Source organism: Pseudophryne corroboree, chromosome 6 (genome assembly GCF_028390025.1).
Source record: "Pseudophryne corroboree isolate aPseCor3 chromosome 6, aPseCor3.hap2, whole genome shotgun sequence".
NCBI lineage: Eukaryota > Metazoa > Chordata > Amphibia > Anura > Myobatrachidae > Pseudophryne > Pseudophryne corroboree.
Genome location: NC_086449.1, coordinates 543,388,502 through 543,414,766, shown reverse-complemented (window position 1 = coordinate 543,414,766; position 26,265 = coordinate 543,388,502). Strand labels below are relative to the sequence as shown.

At 47.2% G+C, this 26,265-nt stretch overlaps 1 protein-coding gene across 1 annotated transcript in view; it reads right to left on the bottom strand.

Annotated features, from left to right (window-relative positions):
- The window catches only part of CEP290 (centrosomal protein 290), a 497,171-nt gene that overhangs the window by 463,221 nt on the left and 7,685 nt on the right, over positions 1–26,265 (bottom strand). Inside the window, exon 2 of the mRNA XM_063927658.1 lies at positions 10,954–11,064. Coding sequence (XP_063783728.1) covers positions 10,954–11,055 — 102 coding nt within the window. The 5' untranslated portion in view covers positions 11,056–11,064. The remainder of the gene's footprint in view (positions 1–10,953; positions 11,065–26,265) is intronic.

Here is a 26,265-nt window from a genome sequence, read left to right as displayed (position 1 = left end):
GGCCTGTTTCCGCCCAGAAACACCCACTTCCTGTCAATCACACTCCGATCACATGAACGAAGAAAAAACCTCGTAATGCCGTGAGTAAAATTCCTAACTGCATAGCAAATTTACTTGGCGCAGTCGCACTGCGGACATTGCGCATTAGCGACTAATCGCTCCGTTGCGAGAAAAAAAATAACGAGCGAACAACTCGGAATGACCCCCATTATACAGAATTTACCCGTGTGGTGTACAACTATGCCATTTTGAATTGGGGCCAAGAGCTAAATTTATGTCTCATCTGACCACAAAAACTTATGCAAGTTGAGTATCCCTTATCCAAAATGCTTGGGACCAGAAGTATTTTGGATATCGGATTTTTCCGTATTTTGGAATAATTGCATACCATAATGAGATATCATAGTGATGGGACCCAAGTCTAAGCACAGAATGCATTTATGTTTCATATACACCTTATACACACAGCCTGAAGGTCATTTTAGCCAATATTTTTAACAACTTTGCGCATTAAACAAAGTGTGTCTACATTCACACAATTCATTTATGTTTCACATACACCTTATACACACAGCCTGAAGGTCACTTAATACAATATTTTTAATAACTTTGTGTATTAAACAAAGTTTGAGTACATTGAGCTACCAGAAAACAAAGGTTTCACTATTTCACTCTCAACCAAAAAATTCCGTATTTCAGAATATTTGGATATGGGATACTCAACCTGTACCACATTTTAGCTGGGTGACACTGATGTTTTCTGGCAATCTCCAGACAAAAGTTTTTCTTCAAAAATGACTTATTTCTAGCTAGCCTCCCATACAGGGTACGTTTATGAAGAGCCTTGATATGGTTGACCAGTGCACCTTCACTTCAGTCTCATACACCGACCTCTGCAGCTCCTTCAAAGTGATAGCTAGCCCCTCTGTGGCATCCCCCACAAGACTTGCTATGATGCTAAGTTTTGGGGATAGGCTTTGTCTATGCAGTACCTGGGTGATATGATGCAGCCTCCATTTCCTCTCAATCGATTCAACAGTGCTCATAGGGGTTTCCAAGCTATTGGATATTCCTTTGTAGCCATTTTCTATATCTGCAGGCCTTTAACTTTATATGTCATTATATTAGAATGTTTTTGGCCTTTCGTACTGCAGAGCCTCGTAGGAGGCAACCATCTTCCACATAAGGCGGATGCACTGATGAACCGATACCCGGACCGGCTTCAAGACATCCCGGACCATTGTTTGAATCACCAACGCTTTCTCCACCGGCAGAAACACCCTCTACACCTCGGTGTCGAGGATCATCCCCAGGAAAGACAGCCTCCTTGTCGGCTACAGATGAGACCCAGGGATCCTGGCATGATGTTGTCCAGATGTGACTGAAAAACTTTAGTCGGGCTCCCACCTGCCAGTCTTCCAGGCATCGCGGTCCACCGTCATGCTGAAGGCTTTGAGGAAGCAGAGCTAGAGCTCTGTTCCTGAGAACCGGCAGCAGCTGGTTTGAGTGGTTTACCTCTAGCGCCTCTGGTGGCGGTAGAAGAACCTCTGGTTTTGCCCTTAAACTTGGCAGTCCGAAAGGACTGTAGATTAGGTCCTGAGAAGGCCTTCCTGGCGGGGGGAGCTGCAGAAGGAAGATAGGTGGACTTACCTGCAGTAGCCTTGGAGATCCATTTGTCTAGTTCATCTCCAAATAAGGCCTCTTCTGTGAAGGGTAGGCCTTCCACGCCTTTCCTGGAGTCCGCGTCCGCAGTCCACTGGCGTGGCCATAAGCCCCTGCGTGCTGACACTGCCATAGCAGTGGTGCGTGAATTAAGCAAACCTCTCTCTTTTATGATAGCACTTTTACATATAGGTTACCTGACCATTTGGCAATGGCTTTAGTAATCCACGCGCATGATATAGTGGGTCTCTGGTCCACCCCAGCAGTCGTATACAAGGATTTGAGTGAGGTCTCAATTTTATGATCAGCCGTGTCTTTCAGGGAGGCTGCACCAGGGACAGGCAACACTATTTTCCGTGACAGCCTGGAATCGGATACTGATGCATCCACTATCGGTGGATTTTCCAATTTTTTCCTATCCTCAGGAAGAAAAGGAAAGGATGAGAGTAACCTTTCATGGATCTGAAATTCCTATCAGGATTAACCCACGATTCTTCAAACAGGGTATACAGTTCCTCTGATACAGGAAATGTGGCTGAGGACTTCTTTTTTACATTAAAATAAGATTCCTCACACTCCTCTGTCACATTATCAGGAATTTTCAGAACGTCTCTGAAAGCTTCTATAAGAGCTTCTATTCCCTGTGACAGCAGCATACCCTCCTCTGAGTCGACCTCCCCCTCCTCCATGTCTTACCCTTGATCAACCGAGTCAGACTGCAGGATATGGGACAGAGATCGTTTTTGCGGACAAATGGTAGGGGTCTGAGATGCTGGTTTGTGGACCGAGTCTCTGTTCATAAACTCATCCACAGATTGTATTAAGTATTGCGTCTCTTTGTCATTGCGGAACAATTAAGTAGAAATATGGGAGATCATTCCTTTAATAGAATCCAGCCAAGCTGGTTCAGGCCCGCTAGCCTGGGAAGGTGCACTACACTGAGTACACAGTAGTGAGCCCCCTGGGGAAGAGGAACAATCTGCTGTACACGAAACACACTCTTTGCCTGACGGGATCGGTATGAAATATCTCCAATCAAAATCCCGACGTTCAAAATCCCGACACCAATTGACCGATGGTCAAAATACCGACAAGGTCAAAATACCGACACGGACAAAATACCGACAAGGTCAAAATACCGACATGTAAAATGCCGACAGGTCAAAATACCGACATGCATTTTTTTATGTTTTTTTGTGTGTATGTCGACATAAATCAACATGGACACCATATAAAGTGTACCGCTGCGCTCGCCATGCTTCGGGCACGGTGCCTCGCTGCGCTCGGCACACTATTATATTCCCCCTCCAAGTCCACTGGGATGGTAAAGTATGAACAAGTCGGTTTCAATGAAAAAAATCATGAAAAACTCATGTCGGTATTTTGACATGTCGGCATTTTACAGGTCGGTATTTTGACCTTGTCGGTATTTTAAATGTCGGTATTTTGTCCGTGTCGGGATTTTGACCTTGTCGGGATTTTGACCAACGGTCAATTGGTGTCGGGATTTTGAACGTCGGTATTTTGATTGGAGGTAAACTGACTGCATCCCTGCCTGACATATTGTAAATGTGACAACACACACACACAGGAAAAGGTTAAGCACAATTAACCCACAAAGAGCCCTTCCAGGGAGACACAGAGATATTATGGAGCCAGCACACTGCGCTTGTATCGCTAATGCAAGCTTAGCCGGGTCGCAAACTGGAGATGCTCCTCAAAGATCCGTGGCCTCTACCTCTTCGCGAGGATCTTCTTAAACGGGGCTCATTCATCTATTAGACTTACCGCGGCTAAGTTTGACGGCATGGAAGTTGAACGGCTGATTCTAGCTAGAAGAGGGATCCCTAACAAAGTTATCCCGACTATGATCCGAGCCAGGAAGGGGGTAACGGCTAAACATTACCACCGTATTTGGAAGAAGTACGTCTCTTGGTGTGAGGGCAGAAAATATTCTGCTGTGGAATTTCACCTGGGACGTTTCCTGCTTTTTCTGCAGGCTGGTGTGGTTGTGGGCCTACGTCTGGGCTCTATAAAAGTCTAGATTTCGGTCTTGTCCATTTTCTTTCAAAAACAATTGGCTTCTCTCCCTGAGGTCCAGAACTCCATGAAAAGTGTTCTGCACATCCAACCTCCCTTTGTGCCTCCCACGGCACCTTGGGATCTCAATTTGGTGCTGCAGTTCCTCCAATCGGACTGGTTTGAACCGTTACAAGAGGTTGACGTAAAAGTACCTTACGTGGAAGACCGTCACACTGTTGGCCTTGGCTTCAGCAAGATGTGTGTCGTAGCTAGGGGCGTTGTCTCACAAGAGTCCCTACTTAATTTTTCATGAGGACAGAGCTGAACTCAGAACTCGTCAGCAATTTCTTCCTAAGGTGGTGTCCGCGTTTCACATCAACCAACCTATTGTGGTTCCACCTGTTACAGGGACCTCAGCTACTTCAAAGTCTTTGGATGTTGTGAGGGCTTTGAAGGTGTATGTAATGAGAATAGCTAGTCATAGGAAATCAACCTCGCTGTTCGTTCTATATGATCCCAATAAAATTGGGTGTCCTGCTTCAAAGCAGACAAGTTCACTATCCAGCATGCTTATTCCACGGCAGGATTGCCAGTTCCGAAATCTGTACAGGCCCACTCTACTATGTCGGTGGGTTCTTCCTGGGTGGCTGCTAGGGGTGTATTGGCATTACAGCTCTGCCGAGCAGCTACTTGGTCTGGTTCGAACACGTTGGCTAAGTTCTACAAGTTCAATACTTTGGCCTCTGAGGACCTTCAGTTTGGTCAATCAGTTCTACAGGAACCTCAGCACTCTCCCACCCGGTTTGGGAGCTTTGGTACATCCCCATGGTACTAAATGTAACCCCATTATCCTCTAGGACGTAAGAGAAAAATAAGAATTTACTTACCGATAATTCTATTTCTCGTAGTCCGTAGTGGATGCTGGGGACTCCGTCAGGACCATGGAGAATAGCGGCTCCGCAGGAGACAGGGCACAAAAATAAAGCTTTAGGATCAGGTGGTGTGTACTGGCTCCTCCCCCTATGACCCTCCTCCAAGCCTCAGTTAGGATACTGTGCCCGGACGAGCGTACACAATAAGGAAGGATATTGAACCCCGGGTAAGACTCATACCAGCCACACCAATCACACCGTATAACTTGTGATCTGAACCCAGTTAACAGTATGACAAACGTAGGAGTCTCTGAACAGATGGCTCACAACAAATAACAACCCGTTTTTTTTTGTAACAATAACTATGTACAAGTATTGCAGACAATCCGCACTTGGGATGGGCGCCCAGCATCCACTACGGACTACGAGAAATAGAATTATCGGTAAGTAAATTCTTATTTTCTCTAACGTCCTAAGTGGATGCTGGGGACTCCGTCAGGACCATGGGGATTATACCAAAGCTCCCAAACGGGCGGGAGAGTGCGGATGACTCTGCAGCACCGAATGAGAGAACTCAAGGTCCTCCTCAGCCAGGGTATCAAATTTGTAGAATTTTGCAAACGTATTTGCCCCTGACCAAGTAGCAGCTCGGCAGAGTTGTAATGCCGAGACTCCCCGGGCAGCCGCCCAGGATGAGCCCACTTTCCTTGTGGAATGGGCTTTGACAGATTTAGGTTGTGGCAAGCCTGCCACAGAATGTGCAAGTTGAATTGTGCTACAAATCCAACGAGCAATCGTCTGCTTAGAAGCAGGAGCACCCATCTTGTTGGGTGCATACAATATAAGCAGTGAGTCAGACTTTCTGACTCCCGCCGTTCTTGAAATATATATTTTCAATGCCCGGACCACGTCCAACAACTTGGAATCCTCCAACTCGTTAGTAGCCGCAGGCACCACAATAGGCTGGTTCAGGTGAAACGCTGACACCACCTTAGGCAGAAAATGAGGACGCGTCCGCAGTTCTGCCCTGTCCGTATGGAAAATCAGATATGGGCTCTTATATGATAAAGCCGCCAATTCTGATACTCTCCTGGCTGAAGCCAGGGCCAGTAGCATGGTTACTTTCCATGTGAGATACTTCAGCTCCACCGATTTGAGCGGCTCAAACCAATGGGATTTGAGAAAATCCAAGACTACATTAAGATCCCACGGTGCCACTGGGGGCACAACCGGGGGCTGTATATGTAGTACTCCTTTTACAAAAGTCTGGACTTCAGGAACTGAAGCCAATTCTTTCTGGAAGAAAATCGACAGGGCCGAAATTTGAACCTTAATGGACCCCAATTTGAGGCCCATAGACAATCCTGTTTGCAGGAAATGTAGGAATCGACCCAGTTGAAATTCCTCCGTGGGGGCCTTCCTGGCCTCACACCACGCAACATATTTTCTCCAAATGCGGTGATAATGTTGTGCAGTCACCTCCTTCCTGGCTTTTACCAGTGTAGGAATGACCTCTTCCGGAATGCCTTTTTCCTTTAGAATTCGGCGTTCAACCGCCATGCCGTCAAACGCAGCCGCGGTAAGTCTTGGAATAGACACGGTCCCTGCTGAAGCAGGTCCCGTCTTAGAGGTAGAGGCCACGGATCCTCCGTGAGCATCTCTTGAAGTTCCGGGTACCAAGTTCTTCTTGGCCAATCCGGAGCCACTAGTATCGTTCTTACTCCCTTCTGCCGTATAATTCTCAGTACTTTTGGTATGAGAGGCAGAGGAGGGAACACATACACTGACTGGAACACCCACGGTGTTACCAGAGCGTCCACAGCTATTGCCTGAGGATCTCTTGACCTGACGCAATACCTGTCCAGTTTTTTGTTGAGGCGGGACGCCATCATATCCACCATTGGTTTTTCCCAACGGTTCACAATCATGTGGAAGACTTCTGGATGAAGTCCCCACTCTCCCGGGTGTAGATCGTGTCTGCTGATGAAGTCTGCTTCCCAGTTGTCCACTCCCGGAATGAATACTGCTGACAGTGCTATCACATGATCTTCCGCCCAGCGAAGAATCCTTGCAGCTTCTGCCATTGCTGTCCTGCTTCTTGTGCCGCCCTGTCTGTTTACGTGGGCGACTGCCGTGATGTTGTCCGACTGGATCAACACCGGCTGACCCTGAAGCAGGGGTTTTGCCAGACTTAGAGCATTGTAAATCGCTCTTAGCTCCAGTATATTTATGTGAAGAGACATCTCCAGGCTTGACCATACTCCCTGGAAGTTTCTTCCTTGTGTGACCGCTCCCCAGCCTCTCAGATTGGCATCCGTGGTCACCAGGACCCAGTCCTGTATGCCGAATCTGCGGCCCTCTAACAGATGAGCACTCTGCAACCACCACAGAAGAGACACCCTTGTCCGTGGCGATAAGGTTATCCGCTGATGCATCTGCAGATGCGATCCGGACCATTTGTCCAGCAGATCCCACTGAAAAGTTCGTGCGTGGAATCTGCCGAATGGAATCGCTTCGTAAGAAGCCACCATCTTTCCCAGGACTCTTGTGCATTGATGTACAGACACTGTCCCTGGTTTTAGGAGGTTCCTGACAAGTTCGGATAACTCCCTGGCTTTCTCCTCCGGAAGAAACACCTTTTTCTGAACCGTGTCCAGAATCATTCCCAGGAACAGCAGACGTGTTGTCGGGGTCAACTGAGATTTTGGAAAATTCAGAATCCACCCGTGTTGTTGCAGCACTAGTTGGGTTAGTGCTACTCCGTCCTCCAGCTGTTCTCTGGACCTTGCCCTTATCAGGAGATCGTCCAAGTAAGGGATAATTAATACGCCTCTTCTTCGCAGAAGAATCATCATTTCGGCCATTACCTTGGTAAAGACCCGAGGTGCCGTGGACAATCCAAACGGCAGCGTCTGAAACGGATAATGACAGTTTTGCACCACGAACCTGAGGTACCCTTGATGTGAAGGGCAAATTGGGACATGCAGGTAAGCATCCTTGATGTCCAGGGACACCATAAAGTCCCCTTCTTCCAGATTCGCTATCACTGCTCTGAGTGACTCCATCTTGAACTTGAATTTTTGTATGTACAGGTTCAAAGATTTCAGATTTAGAATAGGTCTTACCGAGCCGTCCGGCTTCGGTACCACAAATAGCGTGGAGTAATACCCCTTTCCCTGTTGTAGGAGGGGTACCTTGACTATCACCTGCTGAGCAAACAGCTTGTGAATGGCTTCCAATACCCTCTCCCTGTCTGAGGGAGACGTTGGCAAAGCAGACTTTAGGAACCGGCGAGGGGGAGACTTCTCGAATTCCAACCTGTAACCCTGAGATACTACCTGCAGAATCCAGGGGTCCACCTGTGAGCAAGCCCACTGTGCGCTGAAATTCTTGAGTCGACCCCCCACCGTTCCTGAGTCCGCTTGTAAGGCCCCAGCGTCATGCTGAGGGCTTTGCAGAACCCTGGGAGGGCTTCTGTTCCTGGGCAGGGGCTGCTTGCTGCCCTCTCTTACCCCTTCCTCTGCCCCTAGGCAGATATGACTGTCCTTTTGTCCGCTTGTTCTTATAGGACCGAAAGGACTGCGGCTGAAAAGACGGTGTCTTTTTCTGTTGGGAGGGGGTCTGAGGTAAAAAGGTGGATTTTCCGGCAGTTGCCGTGGCCACCAGATCCGATAGACCGACGCCAAATAATTCCTCCCCTTTATACGGCAATACTTCCATATGTCGTTTGGAATCCGCATCACCTGACCACTGTCGCGTCCATAAACTCCTTCTGGCAGATATGGACATCGCATTTACTCTCGATGCCAGAGTGCAAATATCTCTCTGCGCATCTCGCATATAAAGGAAAGCATCCTTTAATTGCTCTATAGTCAATAAAATACTGTCCCTATCCAGGGTATCAATATTTTCAGTCAGGGAATCCAACCAGACGACCCCAGCACTGCACATCCAGGCTGAGGCGATGGCCGGTCGCAGTATAACACCAGTATGTGTGTATATACTTTTTAGGGTAGTTTCCAGTCTCCTATCTGCTGGATCCTTGAGGGCAGCCGTATCCGGAGACGGTAACGCCACTTGTTTTGATAAGCGTGTGAGCGCCTTATCCACCCTAGGGGGTGTTTCCCAGCGCGCCCTAACCTCTGGCGGGAAAGGGTATAATGCTAATAACTTTTTTGAAATTAGCATTTTTCTATCTGGGTTAAACCACGCTTCATCACATACATCATTTAATTCCTCTGATTCAGGAAAAACTACAGGTAGTTTTTTCACCCCCCACATAATACCCCTTTTTGTGGTACTTGCAGCATCAGAGATATGCAAAGCCTCCTTCATTGCCGTGATCATATAACGTGTGGCCCTACTTGAAAATACGTTTGTTTCATCACCGTCGACACTAGATTCAGTGTCTGTGTCTGTGTCGACCGACTGAGGTAAAGGGCGCTTTACAGCCCCTGACGGTGTCTGAGACGCCTGGGCAGGTACTAACTGGTTTGCCGGCCGTCTCATGTCGTCAACTGATTTTTGTAATGTGCTGACATTATCACGTAATTCCATAAACAAAGCCATCCATTCCGGTGTCGACTCCCTGGGGGGTGACATCACCATTATCGGCAATTGCTCTGCCTCCACGCCAACATCGTCCTCATACATGTCGACACACACGTACCGACACACAGCAGACACACAGGGAATGCTCTTATCGAAGACAGGACCCCACTAGCCCTTTGGGGAGACAGAGGGAGAGTTTGCCAGCACACACCCAAGCGCTATAATATATATGGGAACAACCTTATATAAGTGTTGTTCCTTATAGCAGCTTAAATATATCCAGTATATCGCCAAAAAATGCCCCCCCTCTCTGTTTTACCCTGTTTCTGTAGTGCAGTGCAGGGGAGAGTCCTGGGAGCCTTCCTCACAGCGGAGCTGAGCAGGAAAATGGCGCTGTGTGCTGAGGAGAATAAGCCCCGCCCCCTATTTTGGCGGGCTTTCCTCCCGTGGATTTAGATAACTGGCATGGGTTAAATACATACATATAGCCTTAATGGCTATATGTGATGTATTCTTTTGCCTTAAGGTAATAAAATATTGCTGCCCAGGGCGCCCCCAGCAGCGCCCTGCACCCTCCGTGACCGCTTGGTGTGAAGTGTGTGACAACAATGGCGCACAGCTGCAGTGCTGTGCGCTACCTTCATGAAGACTGAAAAGCCTTCTGCCGCCTGTTTCCGGACCTTCAATCTTCAGCATCTGTAAGGGGGGTCGGCGGCGCGGCTCCGGGACGAACCCCAGGGTGAGACCTGTGTTCCGACTCCCTCTGGAGCTAATGGTGTCCAGTAGCCTAAGAATCCAATCCATCCTGCACGCAGGTGAGTTGAAATTCTCTCCCCTAAGTCCCTCGATGCAGTGAGCCTGTTGCCAGCAGGACTCACTGAAAATAAAAAACCTAAAAAACTTTTTCTAAGCAGCTCTTTAAGAGAGCCACCTAGATTTCAACCTGCTCGGACGGGCACAAAAACCTAACTGAGGCTTGGAGGAGGGTCATAGGGGGAGGAGCCAGTACACACCACCTGATCCTAAAGCTTTATTTTTGTGCCCTGTCTCCTGCGGAGCCGCTATTCCCCATGGTCCTGACGGAGTCCCCAGCATCCACTTAGGACGTTAGAGAAATAGGATTTTAATTGCCTACCAGTAAATCCTTTTCTCGTATTCCGTAAAAGACACTGGGTGCCCGCCCGGTGCTTCGTTCTTCCTGCACTGTTACTTGGTTAAGTATTGTTGGTTCAGCTGTTGCTGTTCCTGTTGGGTTAGCATAGCTTTCCTATGTTTGTGTGTGCTGGTTCGGTATCTCACCACTATCTTTATCTATCCTTCTCTCAAAGTATGTCCGTCGCCTCAGGCACAGTTTCCTAGCCTGAGTCTAGTAGGCAGGGCATAGAGGGAGGAGCCAGCCCACACTATCAAATTCTTAAAGTGCCCATGGCTCCTAATAAACCCATCTATACCCCATGGTACTAAATGGAACAAAAGTATCCTCTATGGACTATGAGAAAAGGATTTACCGGTAGGTAATTAAAACACTATTTTATCTGCCTCACCTGCAGTGCAACATTGTTTTGCCCATTAGAGGAAAATTTTGCTTTTGCGATCAACCTTGAATTAGGCCCTAAATTTCTAACATGCATTGTTGACACAATTACAGCCGACTAGCATTCAACTCAGGCCCACAACACTTCAATTTGAAAGTAATAATGAAAAGACCTCTGCAAATGCAAAGGACAAGACTTCGGCAGGACACTCAGCAGATTTAAATTACTTTCTGTTGCAACTTGTCGATGAAGCAAGGTTACATTCATGAATAATTACAGTATGTTCACCCCAGAGAGCTAAAGCCACTTACCTGTGTCAAAGTTTTCAGCATTTTATCTGCTAATTTTTCTTGATTAGGTAGGACATCTGGATCCACCTTCATGAGCTTCCCCCAATCCAAAGCAGGAGCCATCTTGAATGACTATGTTAGTAGAGAAATAAACACTATTTAAGCATTTAATAAATTATGTGAAACATGGGTTATTAGTTTAAGCATCTCAAAAATATCAATTATTTCAGGTAATGGAGGATTAATAATAATAATAATCATCATCATCAGAATATTTTTTTATTAATATAGTGCTCTTTCTCCAAGTAAGACTCAAGGTGTTTAACAGAAAGTGAAAACATAATAAAAAGTACAGAAACTATGAACATGATAATAGGATTTTAATACCTACCGGTAAATTATTTTCTCGTAGTCCATAAGGGATATTGGGGACAACTAGTACGATGGGTATAGACGAGGTCTAAAGGAGCCAGTGAACTTTAAATTTCTTCAACTCTGTGTGCTGGCTCCTCCCCTCTATGCCCCCTCCCACAGGAAGTTATAGGTAAAAACCATGCCCGAAGGAGAAAAGACATATATGAGAGAAGGAACAAGATAACAAAAGGTGGTGAGATTTATACACCAGCACACCACAACCATACAACCAGCAAAGGTTGGTAACAATAACAGCAACAGCTGAACAGGTAACTACAGAACAAGAACCTGCAGAAAAGTCAACGCACTGAGGCGAGCACCCAATATCCCTTATGGACTACGAGAAAAGGATTTACCGGTAGGTATTAAATTCCTATTTTCTCTAGCCTCCATAACGGATATTGGGGAGAACTAGTACGATGGGGACGTCCCAAAGCATCCAGAATGGGCGGGAACATGCGGAGACTGCTGCAGCACCGCCTGCCCAAACTGGGTATCCTCTTTGGCCAGGGTATCAAAAATTTGTAGACCCTCAAAAAAGTGTTCTTCCCCAACCAGGTAGCAGCTCGGCATAGTTGCAGGGCCGAGACTCCACGGGCAGCCACCCAGGATGAGCCCACTGATCTTGTAGAATGGGCCTTTAGAGACTTAGGAACAGGTAAGGCTGCTGACACATAGGCCTGTTGGATAGTAAGCCTAATCCAACGTGCAATAGACTGCTGTGAAGATGGACAACCCTTTTTCTGCGCATCATAGAGCACGAACAAAGAATCAGTCTTTCTGACCCGAGCTGTGCGTCTGACATAGATATTCAAACATGCACAGCATCCAATGCCTCCAGAGGAGCAGAAGCGTCAGAACAGGACGGGACCACAATAGGTTGATTCAGGTGGAACGCGGAGACAACCTTCGTCAGGAACTGCTGCTAGTCCGGAGCTCTGTCCTCATAAAAGACCAAGTAGGGAATTTTACACGATAAGGCCCCCAATTCCTAGACACGTTGAGCAGAAGCTATGGCCAGTAACATCACCATCTTCCATGTGAGGTACTTGTCTTCTATTGTCATCAGCGGTTCAAACCAGGAGGACTGTAGAAATTTCCAACACCACATCCAAATCCCAGGGAGCCGTAGGCGGCACAAAAGGAAGTTGTATGTGGAGTACCCCTTGCAAGAAGGTCTGAACTTCTTGCAATGCTGCCAAATTCTTCTGGAAGAAAATGGAGAGGGATGAAATCTGGACCTTAATAGAACCTAGACGTAAGCCCTTATCCACACCAGCCTGCAGGAAACATAGGAAACGTCCCAAGAGAAATTCAGCAGGCGGATACATGCATTCCTCGCACCAAGAGACATATTGTCTCCAGATATGACGATAATGTTTTGACATCACAGGTTTCCTGGCCTGAACCATGGTTGCAACAACCTTCTTGGAAAGGCCTTCGAGAGCTAGGATGTTCCGCTCAACCTACATGCCATCAAACAAATACGCCGTAAGTCCGGGTAGACGAACGGTCCTTGTTGAAGAAGATATTTTCTTAGTGGTAGAGGAGTCTTGGATGGACATGTCCAGAAGATCGACGTACCACGCCCTCCGAGGCCAATCGAGGCAAGTAGAATTGCCTGGACACCTTGATTCCTGATTCGCTTTAGCACTCATGGGAGCAACGGGATCAGAGGAAACGGGTAAACCAGCTGGTACAGCCAAGGCGACAACAGCGCATCCACTGCCCTCGTCTGACGGTCCCTGGTCCGCGAGCAATACCTGGGAAGTTTCTTGTTGAGAAGAGAGCCATCATGTCTATTTGTGGGCAACCCCACCGGTCAATGATCTGCTGGAACACCAAATAGTGGAGACCTCACTCTCCCGGGTGAAGATCGTGACGACTCAGGAAGTCTGCCTCCCAGTTGTCCACACCCGGACTGAAGATTCCTGACAAGGCTGTTGCATTTCTTTCCGCCCAGAGAAGTATCTTTGACACCTCTCACATGCAGGCTCTGCTTCTTGACCCTCCTTGCCGATTGATGTACGCCACTGCCGTGGCATTGTCCAACTGCACCTGGATTGCGAAATCCTTGAGCAGAGGAGAGGCTTGAAGTAGAGTATTGTAGATTGCCCGAAGTTCCAGAATGTTGATTGGAAGGAGGCTTTCGTGGGCTGACCACCTGCCCTGGAACTGCACCCCTTGGGTGACAGCTCCCCATCCTCTCAGACTCGCATCCGTCGTGAGGAGGGACCAATCTTGAATTCCGAAACTCCAGCCCTCTAGGAGATTGGAGAACTGTAGATCCACAGAAGGGAAATCATGGCCTGAGGTGACAGCCGAATCATCCGATGCATCTACAGATGTGATACGGACAACTTGCTCAAGAGACCCAACTGAAACGTTCTGGCATGGAACCTCCCATATTGGATCGCCTCGTAGGAGGCGACCATCTTCCCCAACAATCTTATGCAAAGATGGATGGACACTCAAGAAGGTTGGAGCACCATGCGGACCATATCCTGAAGTGTTTTCGCTTTTTCCACTGGTAGAAACACTTTCTGGGCCACAGTATCCAGCAACATCCTCAGTAACAGGAGCCTCTGAGTGGGCTCCAGGTGGGACTTCTGTAAGTTGAGGATCCATCCGTGGTCCGACAGAAGATGGATGGTGTGATCGATATGGAGCAACAAAAGTTCTCTGGATCTTGCCTTTATCAGAAGATCGTCCAGATAAGGGACCACATTGACCCCCTGGACCCGGAGCTGTAACATTATCTCCGCCATCACCTTTGTGAATACCCTTGGGGCTGTAGACAGACTGAAGGGTGGTGCCTGGAACTGATCGTCCAGCAGGACAAATCGTAGGTACGCCTGATGAAACAAACCGACAGACCGGCTGAGAATAAGAACGATATTACGTGTGTTTGGGCATTTAGAATAAGACACGCTGACAAATATTTTAATCTTAAATCACCTTTATTATTCCTATTGAACTTATTATATGTTGTGTATATGTCAAAGTTGTAACCTCTATGTTTCACCTATACTTCTAGTCTGTGTGTTAGTCATTTTCACACTTTTTAATCTTATAATAATAAAAGTTACATTTTATGAATTTTTTGGTGGATGTGACAAATAGGTCACCTCTTCTTTTGTGCATCAACAATACAGCCCTCTCTTTCTCTTCTTCCATTGCAAATCGTAGGTACGCCTGATGAGGCGGCCAAATCGGAATATGGAGGTAGGCGTCCTTGATATCCAAGGAGACCATATATTCCTGGACTTCCAGACCCGCAATCACTGCTCGCAAGGATTCCATTTTGAACTTGAACACCCTCAATTACGGATTCAAAGACTTCAGATTTAAAATGGGCCTTACCGAACCGTCCGGTTTCGGGACCACGAATAGGTTAAGTAAAACCCCTTGCCACATTGTGGCAGTGGTACTGAAACAAAGATGTGGGACTGGACCAACTTTTGGACAGCCAGTTGCAATGTAACTTGCATATCCTCCAAAGCTGGTAAGCTTGATTTGAAATATCATTGGGGGGGAGTACTATCGAACTCCAGCTTGTAGCCTTGAGAAACGAGCTCTCTGACCCAGGCATCCTGGCAGGAATTCTCCCAGACGCGGCTGAAGTGACTCAAGCTCCCACCTCGAGATCCCCTCGGGGTGGGTGGGCACCGTCATGCTGAGGCCTTAGTGGAAGCAGAACCGGTGGACTGTTCCTGAACTGGTGCTTTCAGGTTTTCTGGACTTACCTATGGTGCCTCTGACTGCATTGGAGGCACCTCTGGCCTTCGAGCGAAATCTGTGCAACCCAAAGGACTGGACAGACAGCCCCGGATAAGAGCGTCTTGCCGGCGGTGCCCCAAAGTGGAGAAACATGGATTTTCCAACCGTAGCCTTGAAAATCCAGGAATCCAACTCAACACCAAAAAGCCATTCCCCAGAAAAGGGGAGAGGTTCCACACTACGTTTGACTTCTGCGTCCGCAATCCACTGACACAACCACAAGGCCCTGTGTGCCGACACCGCCATGGCCAACGTCCTAGCATTAATATTCCCCATCTCATTGAGGGAATCAGAGGACCTGAATGTGCTTCAATAGGGTGACCATAGTCACTAAGGGCATATCCCCCGAGAGACCCCCCTGAATTTGAATAGCCCAAGAATGAATAGCATGGGTCATCCAGCAGCCCGCAATAACCGGTCTTTGTAAAAGGCCGGCCGCAGTGTATATAGACTTTAGGGTAGTTTCTATCTTCCGATCCCAAGGCTCCTTCATAGAAAAGGAGCCCAGGGTAGGTAGTACCGCCTTCTTAGACAGGCAAGAGACTGAGACATCCACCCCAGGGGGTTCCTCCCAAAATTTTCTACCTTCAGGAGGAAATGGGAAAGTGCGCAACAATTTTTTGGACACTTGGAATTTATTGTCTGGATTTTTCCAGGCCTGTTTGAATAAGTCATCTAACTCTGGAGAATCAGGGAAAGTGACATTGAGCTTATTTTGCACAAAGAAAAACGACTGCTGTGATGCAGCGTCCTCTAGGGGGGAGCTTTAACACGTCCCTTATAGCCAAAATGAAGGGTTCAATACCCTGAGCAGAATCAGGATCCCCACTAACAGGATCTGGGTCATCCCCATCATCCGGTATATCATCATCTGTATCAGACAGCAGTGCGGGTAACCCACGCTTCTGGGGACATGCATGGGAGAGGGGGGCTGCACATCAGCTCTAGCAGCTAAATCTGCCACAGCTTGTTGCAGTAGCTGAGTTTTCTGCACATTTGCAGTGAGTTGAGATGACATATCAGACATCATGGTTTTAAGTGGGGCTCTGTACCAGTGGGGCTCTGTACCCTCTCCCCCAACCTCTTCACTATGTTGGGACAAAAGACTACATTGCTCACAGGAGACAGAGTCATTAGATAATGGAGAGAATCTGGTGTGACAGATACTGCACAGTTTGTGATTACCCATAATCCACAGTAAACACAACAACATACACACACAGTAATAATGCAAGCCTACCCTACTGTGTGTGAAAGCAGACACAGAGGAGATAGGACTTCAGCACACCCTGAGCTGCACAGCCCCAGTGAGGCTGTCAGCTCTGTAATACACAGTAAACACTATTAAATACAGATGTAATTAATTGCGTGCGCTACGGGATTAAGCTGCTTTCTTAGATTGGATTTTTATGATATTTAAAAGAAAGCGCTAGGGATGTTTAGATGAAATATTGCACATGATGGTTACTAAAACCGTGAACTATAAAAAATGAATGTAAAGCGGTACCTGTAAAAAAGACAAAGTTGTTAATATTAAAATGTTTACACTCTTTTGAGTGAATGTGAAAGAGGAGGTAGCCAGCAACACTTTATTAATGCTGATTGTCCATGAATTCCTACCTTTCCCTGTGCTAAACTCCGGTGCCGTGGAGCACACTGATTGCAGGGACCGCCGGGTGCCAGTTGAGAAGCCGCTGGACGCCGCTGTGAGCACTGCGGCTCCGGTGTTGTTCGTCCGCGGCTGATGGTAATTAGTGGTGCTGGCGGTGCTTCCGAGTACCGCTGAGTCCAGGGCTGGCAGCGTTCCCGTGTCCTGCTGTGTCCTTCAAGATGTAATCCGGCGTGGTGTTAATATCAGCTGAAGTTGCAGCGGGTTCTGCTTGTGTTGCGGCTTTTGATGGATTTTCCTCTTTGAAGTGTAAAAGATGATCTCCAACGCGTTTCATGCACTTTAATGCACTCAGTTCCTGCTGCTTCAGTCTGGGGATCCTTATGGTGTAGTGGAAAGTACCTAAATTTTTCCGCCGCTCCGTGTCTTCGTCCGTGCGGTCACTGGAGCGGGATCGATTACTCCGCAATCAATGCGTTTCGCATGGTAACAGGCTTCGTCAGGATGGATGCCATCCTGACGAAGCCTGTTACCATGCGAAACGCACTGATTGCGGAGTAATCGATCCCGCTCCAGTGACCGCACGGACGAAGACACGGAGCAGCGGAAGGTCTGCTGGCAGACTGAAAAATTTAGGTACTTTCCACTACACCATAAGGATCCCCAGACTGAAGCAGCAGGAACTGAGTGCATTAAAGTGCATGAAACGCGTTGGAGATCATCTTTTACACTTCAAAGAGGAAAATCCATCAAAAGCCGCAACACAAGCAGAACCCGCTGCAACTTCAGCTGATATTAACACCACGCCGGATTACATCTCGAAGGACACAGCAGGACACGGGAACGCTGCCAGCCCTGGACTCAGCGGTACTCGGAAGCACCGCCAGCACCACTAATTACCATCAGCCGCGGACGAACAACACCGGAGCCGCAGTGCTCACAGCGGCGTCCAGCGGCTTCTCAACTGGCACCCGGCGGTCCCTGCAATCAGTGTGCTCCACGGCACCGGAGTTTAGCACAGGGAAAGGTAGGAATTCATGGACAATCAGCATTAATAAAGTGTTGCTGGCTACCTCCTCTTTCACATTCACTCAAAAGAGTGTAAACATTTTAATATTAACAACTTTGTCTTTTTTACAGGTACCGCTTTACATTCATTTTTTATAGTTCACGGTTTTAGTAACCATCATGTGCAATATTTCATCTAAACATCCCTAGCGCTTTCTTTTAAATATCATAAAAACTATTAAATACAGTCCTAATTAGACACAGGACAGTGGCCCTCATTCTAAGTTGATCGCTCGCTAGCTGCTATTAGCAGCAGTGCAAAATCTAAGCCGCCTCCCTCTGGAAGTGTATCTTGGCTTAGCAGAAGTGCGAACGAAAGGTTAGCAGAACCGCTCGTGACATTTTTCATGCAGTTTCTGAGCAGCTCCAGACCTACTCCTACTTTGCGATCAGATCACTTCAGTCAGTTAAGTTCCTGCTTTGACGTCACAAACACGCCCTGCGTTTGTCCAGCCACGCCTGCGTTTTTTAGCACACTCCCGGAAAATGGTTAGTTACCACCCAGAAACACCCACTTCCTGTCAATCACTCACCGATCAACAGAGCGACAGAAAAGCGTCACTTGCCCTTGTGTAAACCTACTTAATTTTGTGTGAAAGTACTTCGCGCGTGCGTACTGCGGCCCGTACACATGCCCAGAAGTGCCGATTTTTAGCCTGATCGCTACGCTGCGAACAACGGCAACTAGCGAACAACTCTGAAAGAGGGCCAGTGTACACAAGCGGCTCTCCCCCTTTTGCTACACCCTGTACCTGTTTTCATCATGTCTGTGAGGCAGTAAGCGCTGAGTGTGTGCTGCTGATGGCTTCTGTAAGCCAAGGAAGGTGCCAAAAATGCCCTGGTCAAGCTCTTAGAAACATAGAATTTGTCGGCAGATAAGAACCACTTGGCCCATCTAGTCTGCCCCTTTTTTTTTTTTTATATTATTTTTATCTCTAACCTTATTTGATCCTTATTTCTTTGTAAGGATATCCTTATGTCTATCCCATGCATGTTTAAATTGCTCTACTGTCTTAGCCTCTACCACCTCTGATGGGAGGCTATTCCACTTGTCCACTACCCTTTCTGTGAAATAATTTTTCCGCAAATTTCCCCTGAACCTCCCCCCCTCCAGTCTCAGTGCATGTCCTCGTGTCCTATTGCTTCTCTTCATTTGGAGAATGTTTCCCTCCTGGACTTTGTTAAAACCCTTGATATATTTGAAAGTTTCTATCATGTCCCCCCTTTCCCTTCTCTGCTCCAAACTATACATATTGAGATTTCTCAGTCTTTCTGGGTATGTTTTGTGATGTAGGCCATGCACCATTTTAGTTGCCCTCCTTTGTACAGTTTCTAATGTATTAATATCCTTTTGAAGATATGGCCTCCAAAACTGAATACAGTATTCTAGATGAGGCCGTACCAATGACCTATACAGTGGCATTATTACTTATTTCTTTCTGCTGCTGATTCCTCTCCCAATGCAGCCAAGCATCTGACTAGCCTTCCTCATTGCCTTGTTACATTGCTTACCTGCCTTTAAGTCATCTGAAATAGTGACTCCTAGATCCCTTTCCTCCTCAGTAGTTTCCAGTATAGTGCCATTAATACTGTATTTAGCTTTAGGATTTTTGAGACCCAAGAGCATGATTTTGCATTTTTTGGCATTAAACTGTAATTGCCAGACTCTTGACCATTCCTCTAGTCTACCTAGATCCTCAATCATTTGTTTTACCCCACCTGGTGTGTCTACCCTGTTGCATACCTTTGTGTCATCTGCAAAAAGGCATACTTTCCCTTTAATGCCATTTGCAATGTCACCAATAAAGATATTAAAAAGCACTGGTCCAAGTACAGATCCCTGGGGTACTCCACTGGTAACATTTCCCTTCTGTGAATGCACTGCATTTACCACAACTCTCTGTTTTCTATCCTTCAACCAAGATCTTATCCATTCAATAATCCTAATATCCAATCCCAAACTTTCAAGTTTATTTAGCAGTCTGCGATGTGGAACTGTGTCAAAAGCCTTACTAAAGTCTAGATAAGCTATATCCATGGCTCCACCTTTATCCATCACTTTAGTCACACAATCAAAAAAGTCAATAAGATTTGTTTGACATGATCTCCCCCCAGTGAATCCATGCTGTTTGCGATCCAGTAAATTGCCGGATTTGAGATAATCTACAACTCTTTCTTTTAAGAGTGTTTCCATCAATTTCCCTACTACTGATGTAAGACTCACTGGTCTGTAGTTGTTGGCCTCTTCCTTGCTTCCACTTTTGTGCAGTGGGACTACGTTTGCTCTTTTCCAGTCCCCTGGAATTACTCCTGTAGCTAATGACTGGTTGAATAATTCTGTCAAAAGGTGCTACCAGCACCTCTTTAAGTTCTTTTAGTATCCTTGGATGTATCCCATCTGGCCCCATAGATTTGTCCACTTTCAGCTTTGAGAGTTCTGTTAGGACCTTCTCCTCTGTAAATGTACTTGTTTCATTTTCCTGAATATCCCTGCAACTTAACTGTGGCCCCTTCCCCTCTCTTTCAGTAGTAAATACTGAGCAAAAATAATCATTAAGATGATCTGCTATTAAATTGTCTCCTTCAACAAGACTCCCAGTGTCCGTCTTTAGTTTTATAATTCCGCCTTTTGTTTTTCTCCTTTCGCTTATATACCTAAAAAAAAAGTTTTGCCTCCTTTACCCACTGACTGGGCCATTTTCTCCTCAGCTTGTGCCTTTGCACATCTGATTACCTTCTTTGTCTCCTTTTGTCTAACAAGATATATCTTTTTGTCTTCATTATTTTGTGTCTGCTTATATTTCCTAAAAGCCATCTTTTTTGCTCTCACAATATTTGCTACTTCTTTTGCAAACCACACTGGCTTCCTTTTCCTTGTGTTTTTCCTAACAGTTTTGATACAAAGGTCTGTTGCCTTCAATATTGCACATTTTAATGTTTCCCACCTCTCCTGCACGGTTTCCAAGTTCCTCCACTCTGTGGAAGCTCCGTCCCCAATGGCGCTGTAGCTAAGCATATTATTTATACTGGCAAAGTCTCCAACCTCACACAAGTGCTCAGTTCTGCACTTTTGTGCCAGTTTATACATGGGGGATCTTAGCGGGGTGCGGCGTGCTGCGACTGCGACAGCCATGGTGCAGTGCCCCGCTGAACAAACAGCCCCTCAGGACGGTGGTCCTGCAGTGGGGAAGCGACTCTGCACCTCGTAAGGCCGGTATTAAAATCCTATTTTCTCCTTACGTCATAGAGGATACTGGGGACACTTCAAGAACCATGGGGTTTATACCAAAGCTCAAGAACGGGCGGGAGAGTGCGGATGACTCTGCAGCACCGATTGACCAAACAAGAGGTCTTCCTTAGCCAGGGTATCAAACTTGTAAAACTTTGCAAAAGTGTTTGAACCCGACCAAGCAGCTGCTCGGCAAAGCTGTAATGCAGAGACCCCCCCGGGCAACCGCCCAGGATGAGCCCACCTTTCAGGTAGAATGGGCGCCTTCACCGATTTCGGTAACGGCAATCCAGCCGTAGAATGAGCTTGCCAAATCGTATTACAGATCCAGCGTGCAATAGTCTGCTTGGAAGCAGGAGCCCAAATCTTGTTGGGATCATACAGGACAAACAGAGCCTCTGTTTTCCTAATCTGAGCCGTTCTGGCTACATATATTTTCAAAGCTCTGACCACATCTAGAGACTTCGATTCCTCAAAGGCATCAGTAGCCACTGGCACCACAATAGATTGGTTCATGTGAAACGATGACACCACTTTAGGCAGAAATTGCTGATGAGTTCTCAACTCCACTCTATCTTCATGGAAGATCAAATAGGGGCTCTTGAGACAAAGCCGCCAATTCAGAAAACCGTCTTGCAGAGGCCAAGGCCAACAGCATGATCACTTTCCAAGTGACGAATTTCAACTCTACCTTACGTAAAAGGTTCAAATCAATGAGATTGCAGGAACCGCAACACCATGTTAAGATCCCATGGTGCCACCGGGGGCACAAAGGGAGGTTGGATGTGCAGCTCGCCTTTCACGAAAGTCTGAACTTACGGAAGGGAAGCCAATTCTTTTTGAAAGAAAATTGACAAGGCCAAAATTTGTACTTTTATTGAGCCTAACTTTAGGCCCGCATCAACCCCTGCTTGCAGAAAATGGAGAAAACGGCCCAGCTGAAATTCTTCCGTAGGAGCCTTCTTGGATTAACACCAAGACACATATTTTCTCCAAATACGGTGATAATGTTTCGCCGTTATCTCTTTTCTAGCCTGAAGTAGTGTGGGAATTACTTCACCGGGAATACCCTTTCGGGCTAGGATCCTGCGTTCAACCTCCAAGCTGTCAAATGAAGCCACGGTAAGTCTTGGTACACGCAAGGCCCCCTGCTGTAACAGATCCTCTCGCAGAGGAAGAGGCCAGGGATCTCCTATGAGCAATTCCTGAAGATCTGGATACCAAGCCCTCCTTGGCCAGTCTGGAACAATGAGGATTGCCTGAACCCTTGTTCTTCTTATGATCTTTATCACTTTTGGAATGAGTGGAATAGGAGGGAACACATATACCGACTGAAACACCCACGGTGTCACTAGGGCGTCCACTGCTATTGCTTGAGGGTCCCTCGACTTGGAACAATATCTTGGAAGTTTCTTGTTGAAGCGAGACGCCATCATGTCTATTTGAGGAATTCCCCAACGACTTGTCACTTCTGCAAAGACCTCTTGATGAAGACCCCACTCTCCTGGATGGAGATAGTGTCTGCTGAGGAAGTCTGCTTCCCAGTTGTCTACACCCGGAATGAAGACTGCTGACAGAGCGCTTACATGCCTTTCCGCCCAGCGGAAAACTTTTGTGGCTTCTGCCATTGCCGCTCTGCTCTTCGTCCCGCCCTGGCGGTTTACGTACACGCCACTGCTGTTATGTTGTCCGACTGAATCAAGACGGGCAGATAGCAAAGAAGATGTTCCGCTTGTAAAAGGCCGTTGTAAATGGCCCTTAATTCCAGAATGTTTATGTGTAGACAAGCTTCCTGGCTTGACCATTTTCCCTGGAAATTTTCCCCGTGTGCGACTGCACCCCAGCCTCAGAGACTCGCATCCGTGGTCACCAGGATCCAGTCCTGGATCCCGAATCTGCGTCCCTCTAGGAGGTGAGAGCTGTGCAGCCACCACAGAAGTGAGATTCTGGTTTTGGAAGACAGGATAATCTGTCGGTGCATGTGCAGATGGGATCCGGACCATTTGTCCAACAGGTCCCACTGAAACACTCTGGCATGGAATCTGCCAAACTGAATGGCCTCGTAGGCCGCCACCATCTTCCCTAGCAACCGAGTGCATTGATGAAGACCCTTTTGCTGGCTTCAGAATCTGTTTGACCAGGTTCTGAATTTCTAGATCCTTTTCCACTGGAAGAAAAACTCTCTAATTCCGTGTCCAGAATCATACCCAAGAATGACAGTCTTGTCGTCGGAACCAACTGTGATTTTGGCAAGTTTAGGAGCCAACCATGTTGTTGCAGAATTGTCAGGGAGAGCGTTACACTCTGCAGTAATTGTTTCTTGGACCTCGCTTTTATCAGGAGTTCGTCCAAGTACGGGATAATTGTAACTCCTTGCTTGCGCAGGAGAACCATCATTTTTGCCATAACTTTGGTGAAAGCCCTCGGAGCCGTGGACAGACCAAACGGCAACGTCTGAAATTGATATTGACAATCCTAAACGGCAAACCTCAGGTAGACCTGATGTGCAGGATATATGGAGATGTGTAAGTAGGCATCCTTTATGTCGACCGACACTATAAAATCCCCTTGCTACAGACTGGAGATTACTGCTCGAAGAGACTCAATCTTGAATTTGAATTGTTTTAGATAGAAATTGAGGGATTTTAAGTTCAGAATAGGTCTGACCGAGCCGTCCAGATTCGGGACCACGAACAGGCTCGAATAAAAGCCTTCTCCCTGTTGTGACGGGGGAACCGTGACAATGACTTGATTTTAACATAGTTTTTGTATAGCACCGCATACCACCTCCCTGTCCGGAAGAGAAACTGGTAAGGCTGATTTGAAAAATCGTCGAGGGGGCACGTATTGAAATTCCAGCTTTTACCCTTGGGACACTATTTATAATACCCCTGGGTCTAGGGTCGAACGAACCCAGATGACTGAAGAGTCGGAGACGTGCCCCCACTGGTGCAGACTCCCGCAGAGGAGTCCCAGCGTCATGCGGTGGATTTGGTAGAAGCCGGAGAGGACTTCTGCTCTTGGGATCCTGCCACAGCCGGTGACCTCTTTCCCTTTCCTCTTCCTCTAGAAGCAAGGAAGAAGACCCTCGTCCTTTCTTGTATTTATTGGGCCGAAAGGACTGCATCTGATAGTGGTGTGCTTTCTTCTGTTGAGCAGGAACATAAGGTAAAAATTATGACTTACTCGCGGTAGCCGTAGATACCAGGTCAGCGAGGCCGTCACCAAACAAGACACCACCTTTATACGGCAGAGACTCCATAGCCTTCTTAGAGTCAGCATCAGCATTCCATTGATGAATCCACAATGCTCTCCTAGCTGAGACTGCCATAGCATTGGCTCTTGATCCCAAAAAGGACAATTTCCCTCGCAACATCCTTCAGGTAGGCTGCAGCATCCTTGATATGACCCGAAGTCAAAAGAATGTTATCCCTATCCAGGGTATCAAACTCAGATGACAAGTTATCTGCCCACTTTTCAATAGCGCTACTCACCCACGCTGAAGCAACGGCAGGTCTGAGTAGCGTACCCGTAGTGACATAAATGGATTTCAATGTATTTTCCTGCTTATGATCCGCAGGTTCTTTTAGGGCTGCCGTGTCAGGAGACAGAAGCGCCACCTTTTTGGACAGCCGTGACAGCTTTGTCCACAGTGGGGGGTGACTCCCACTTTTCCCTATCCCCAGAGGGGAACGGATATGACACCGGAATTCTCTTGGGAATCTGAAACTTCTTGTCAGGATTTTCCCAAACCTTTTCAAATAGAGCGTTCAGTTCATGAGAGGGAGGAAACGTTATCCACGGATTTCTTCCATGCCTGGGTCTGAGACTCAGACGTATCCAATCTCTTATTTAATAGAGCCACATTTGCATTCAAAGCACTTAAAACATTTACCCAATCAGGCGTCGGCGGTGCTGACAGGGTCACTCCCACAGTCATTTCTTTCCCTAATCCAGTCTCCTCCTGGGAAGAGCACTCAGCCTCAGACATGCCGACACACGTGTACCGACACCACAAACACACTGGGCATATAGGGGACAGACCCACAGTAAAGCCTGTTAGAGAAACACAGAGGGAGTTTGCCAGCCCACAACCCAGCGCCTATCCCGGTACTGAAGCATTTTATACAATGCCTCAGACCTGTCAGCGCTTTTATTATTATTAAAACAGCACCACTGAGAAAATGGCGCTGATGAGAGCTGTGAGGGCTAAGCCACGCCCCCTTAATGGCGTGATTCAGCCCCGCTATTTTTCAAATATTTATTGTGGCGGGGGTTCAGATTCAGTGCCCAGGCACTATATACCACTTTTGCCAGTTACTTAAATTAGGATTTATGCTGCCCAGGGCGCCCCCCCCCCCCCCGCGCGTCCTGCACCCTGTAGTGCCGCTGTGTTTGTGGGAGCATGGCGCGCAGCGCGGCCGCTGTGCGGTACCTCAAGCCATCACTGAAGTCTTCTGATTTTCTTCTACTCGCCTGTCTTCTGGCTCTGTAAGGGGGGTTACGGCGGGCTCCAGGAACGAGCATCTAGGCGTACCTAGCGATCAGACCCTCAGGAGCTAATGGTGTCCTGTAGCCTAAGAAGCAGAGCCTTGAAACTCACAGATGTAGGTCTGCTTCTCTCCCCTCAGTCCCACGCTGCAGGGAGCCTGTTGCCAGCAGGTCTCCCTGAAAATAATAATCCTAACAAAAGTCTTTTTACAGAGAAACTCAGGAGAACTCCTCAGTGTGCATCCAATCTCACTGGGCACAGAATCTAACTGGAGTCTGGAGGAGGGGCATAGAGGGAGGGGCCAGTTCACACCCCTTTTAAAGTCTTAAAGTGACCATGTCTCCTGCGGATCCCGTCTATACCCCATGGTTCTTGAAGTGTCCCCAGCATCCTCTAGGACGTAAGGAGAAATACTATATCAGGATACTTGTAAGTTCATCAGAACCATGCACGGTTCATTCTACACAGTGCACCAGGTGAGGCAGCCATGTTTGGCACACTACATTGGTTACAATGTGTGAATAAGCAATATATGGAAGATAGGACATGAAAGGATAAACTAAAAAAGTTAACTAACAAGATACAAAGATGCCCACTGCACGATTAATTGCACGGGTTAACCAAACAAAAAAGATCTTTCTTGCGCTTATACTAGGTGGCAGCCTTTAATCCCACAAGAGAAACCTTCACCGTGGTTTCAGCATAAATCACAAAACACAGAAAATGTGAGAAAAAGTGGCG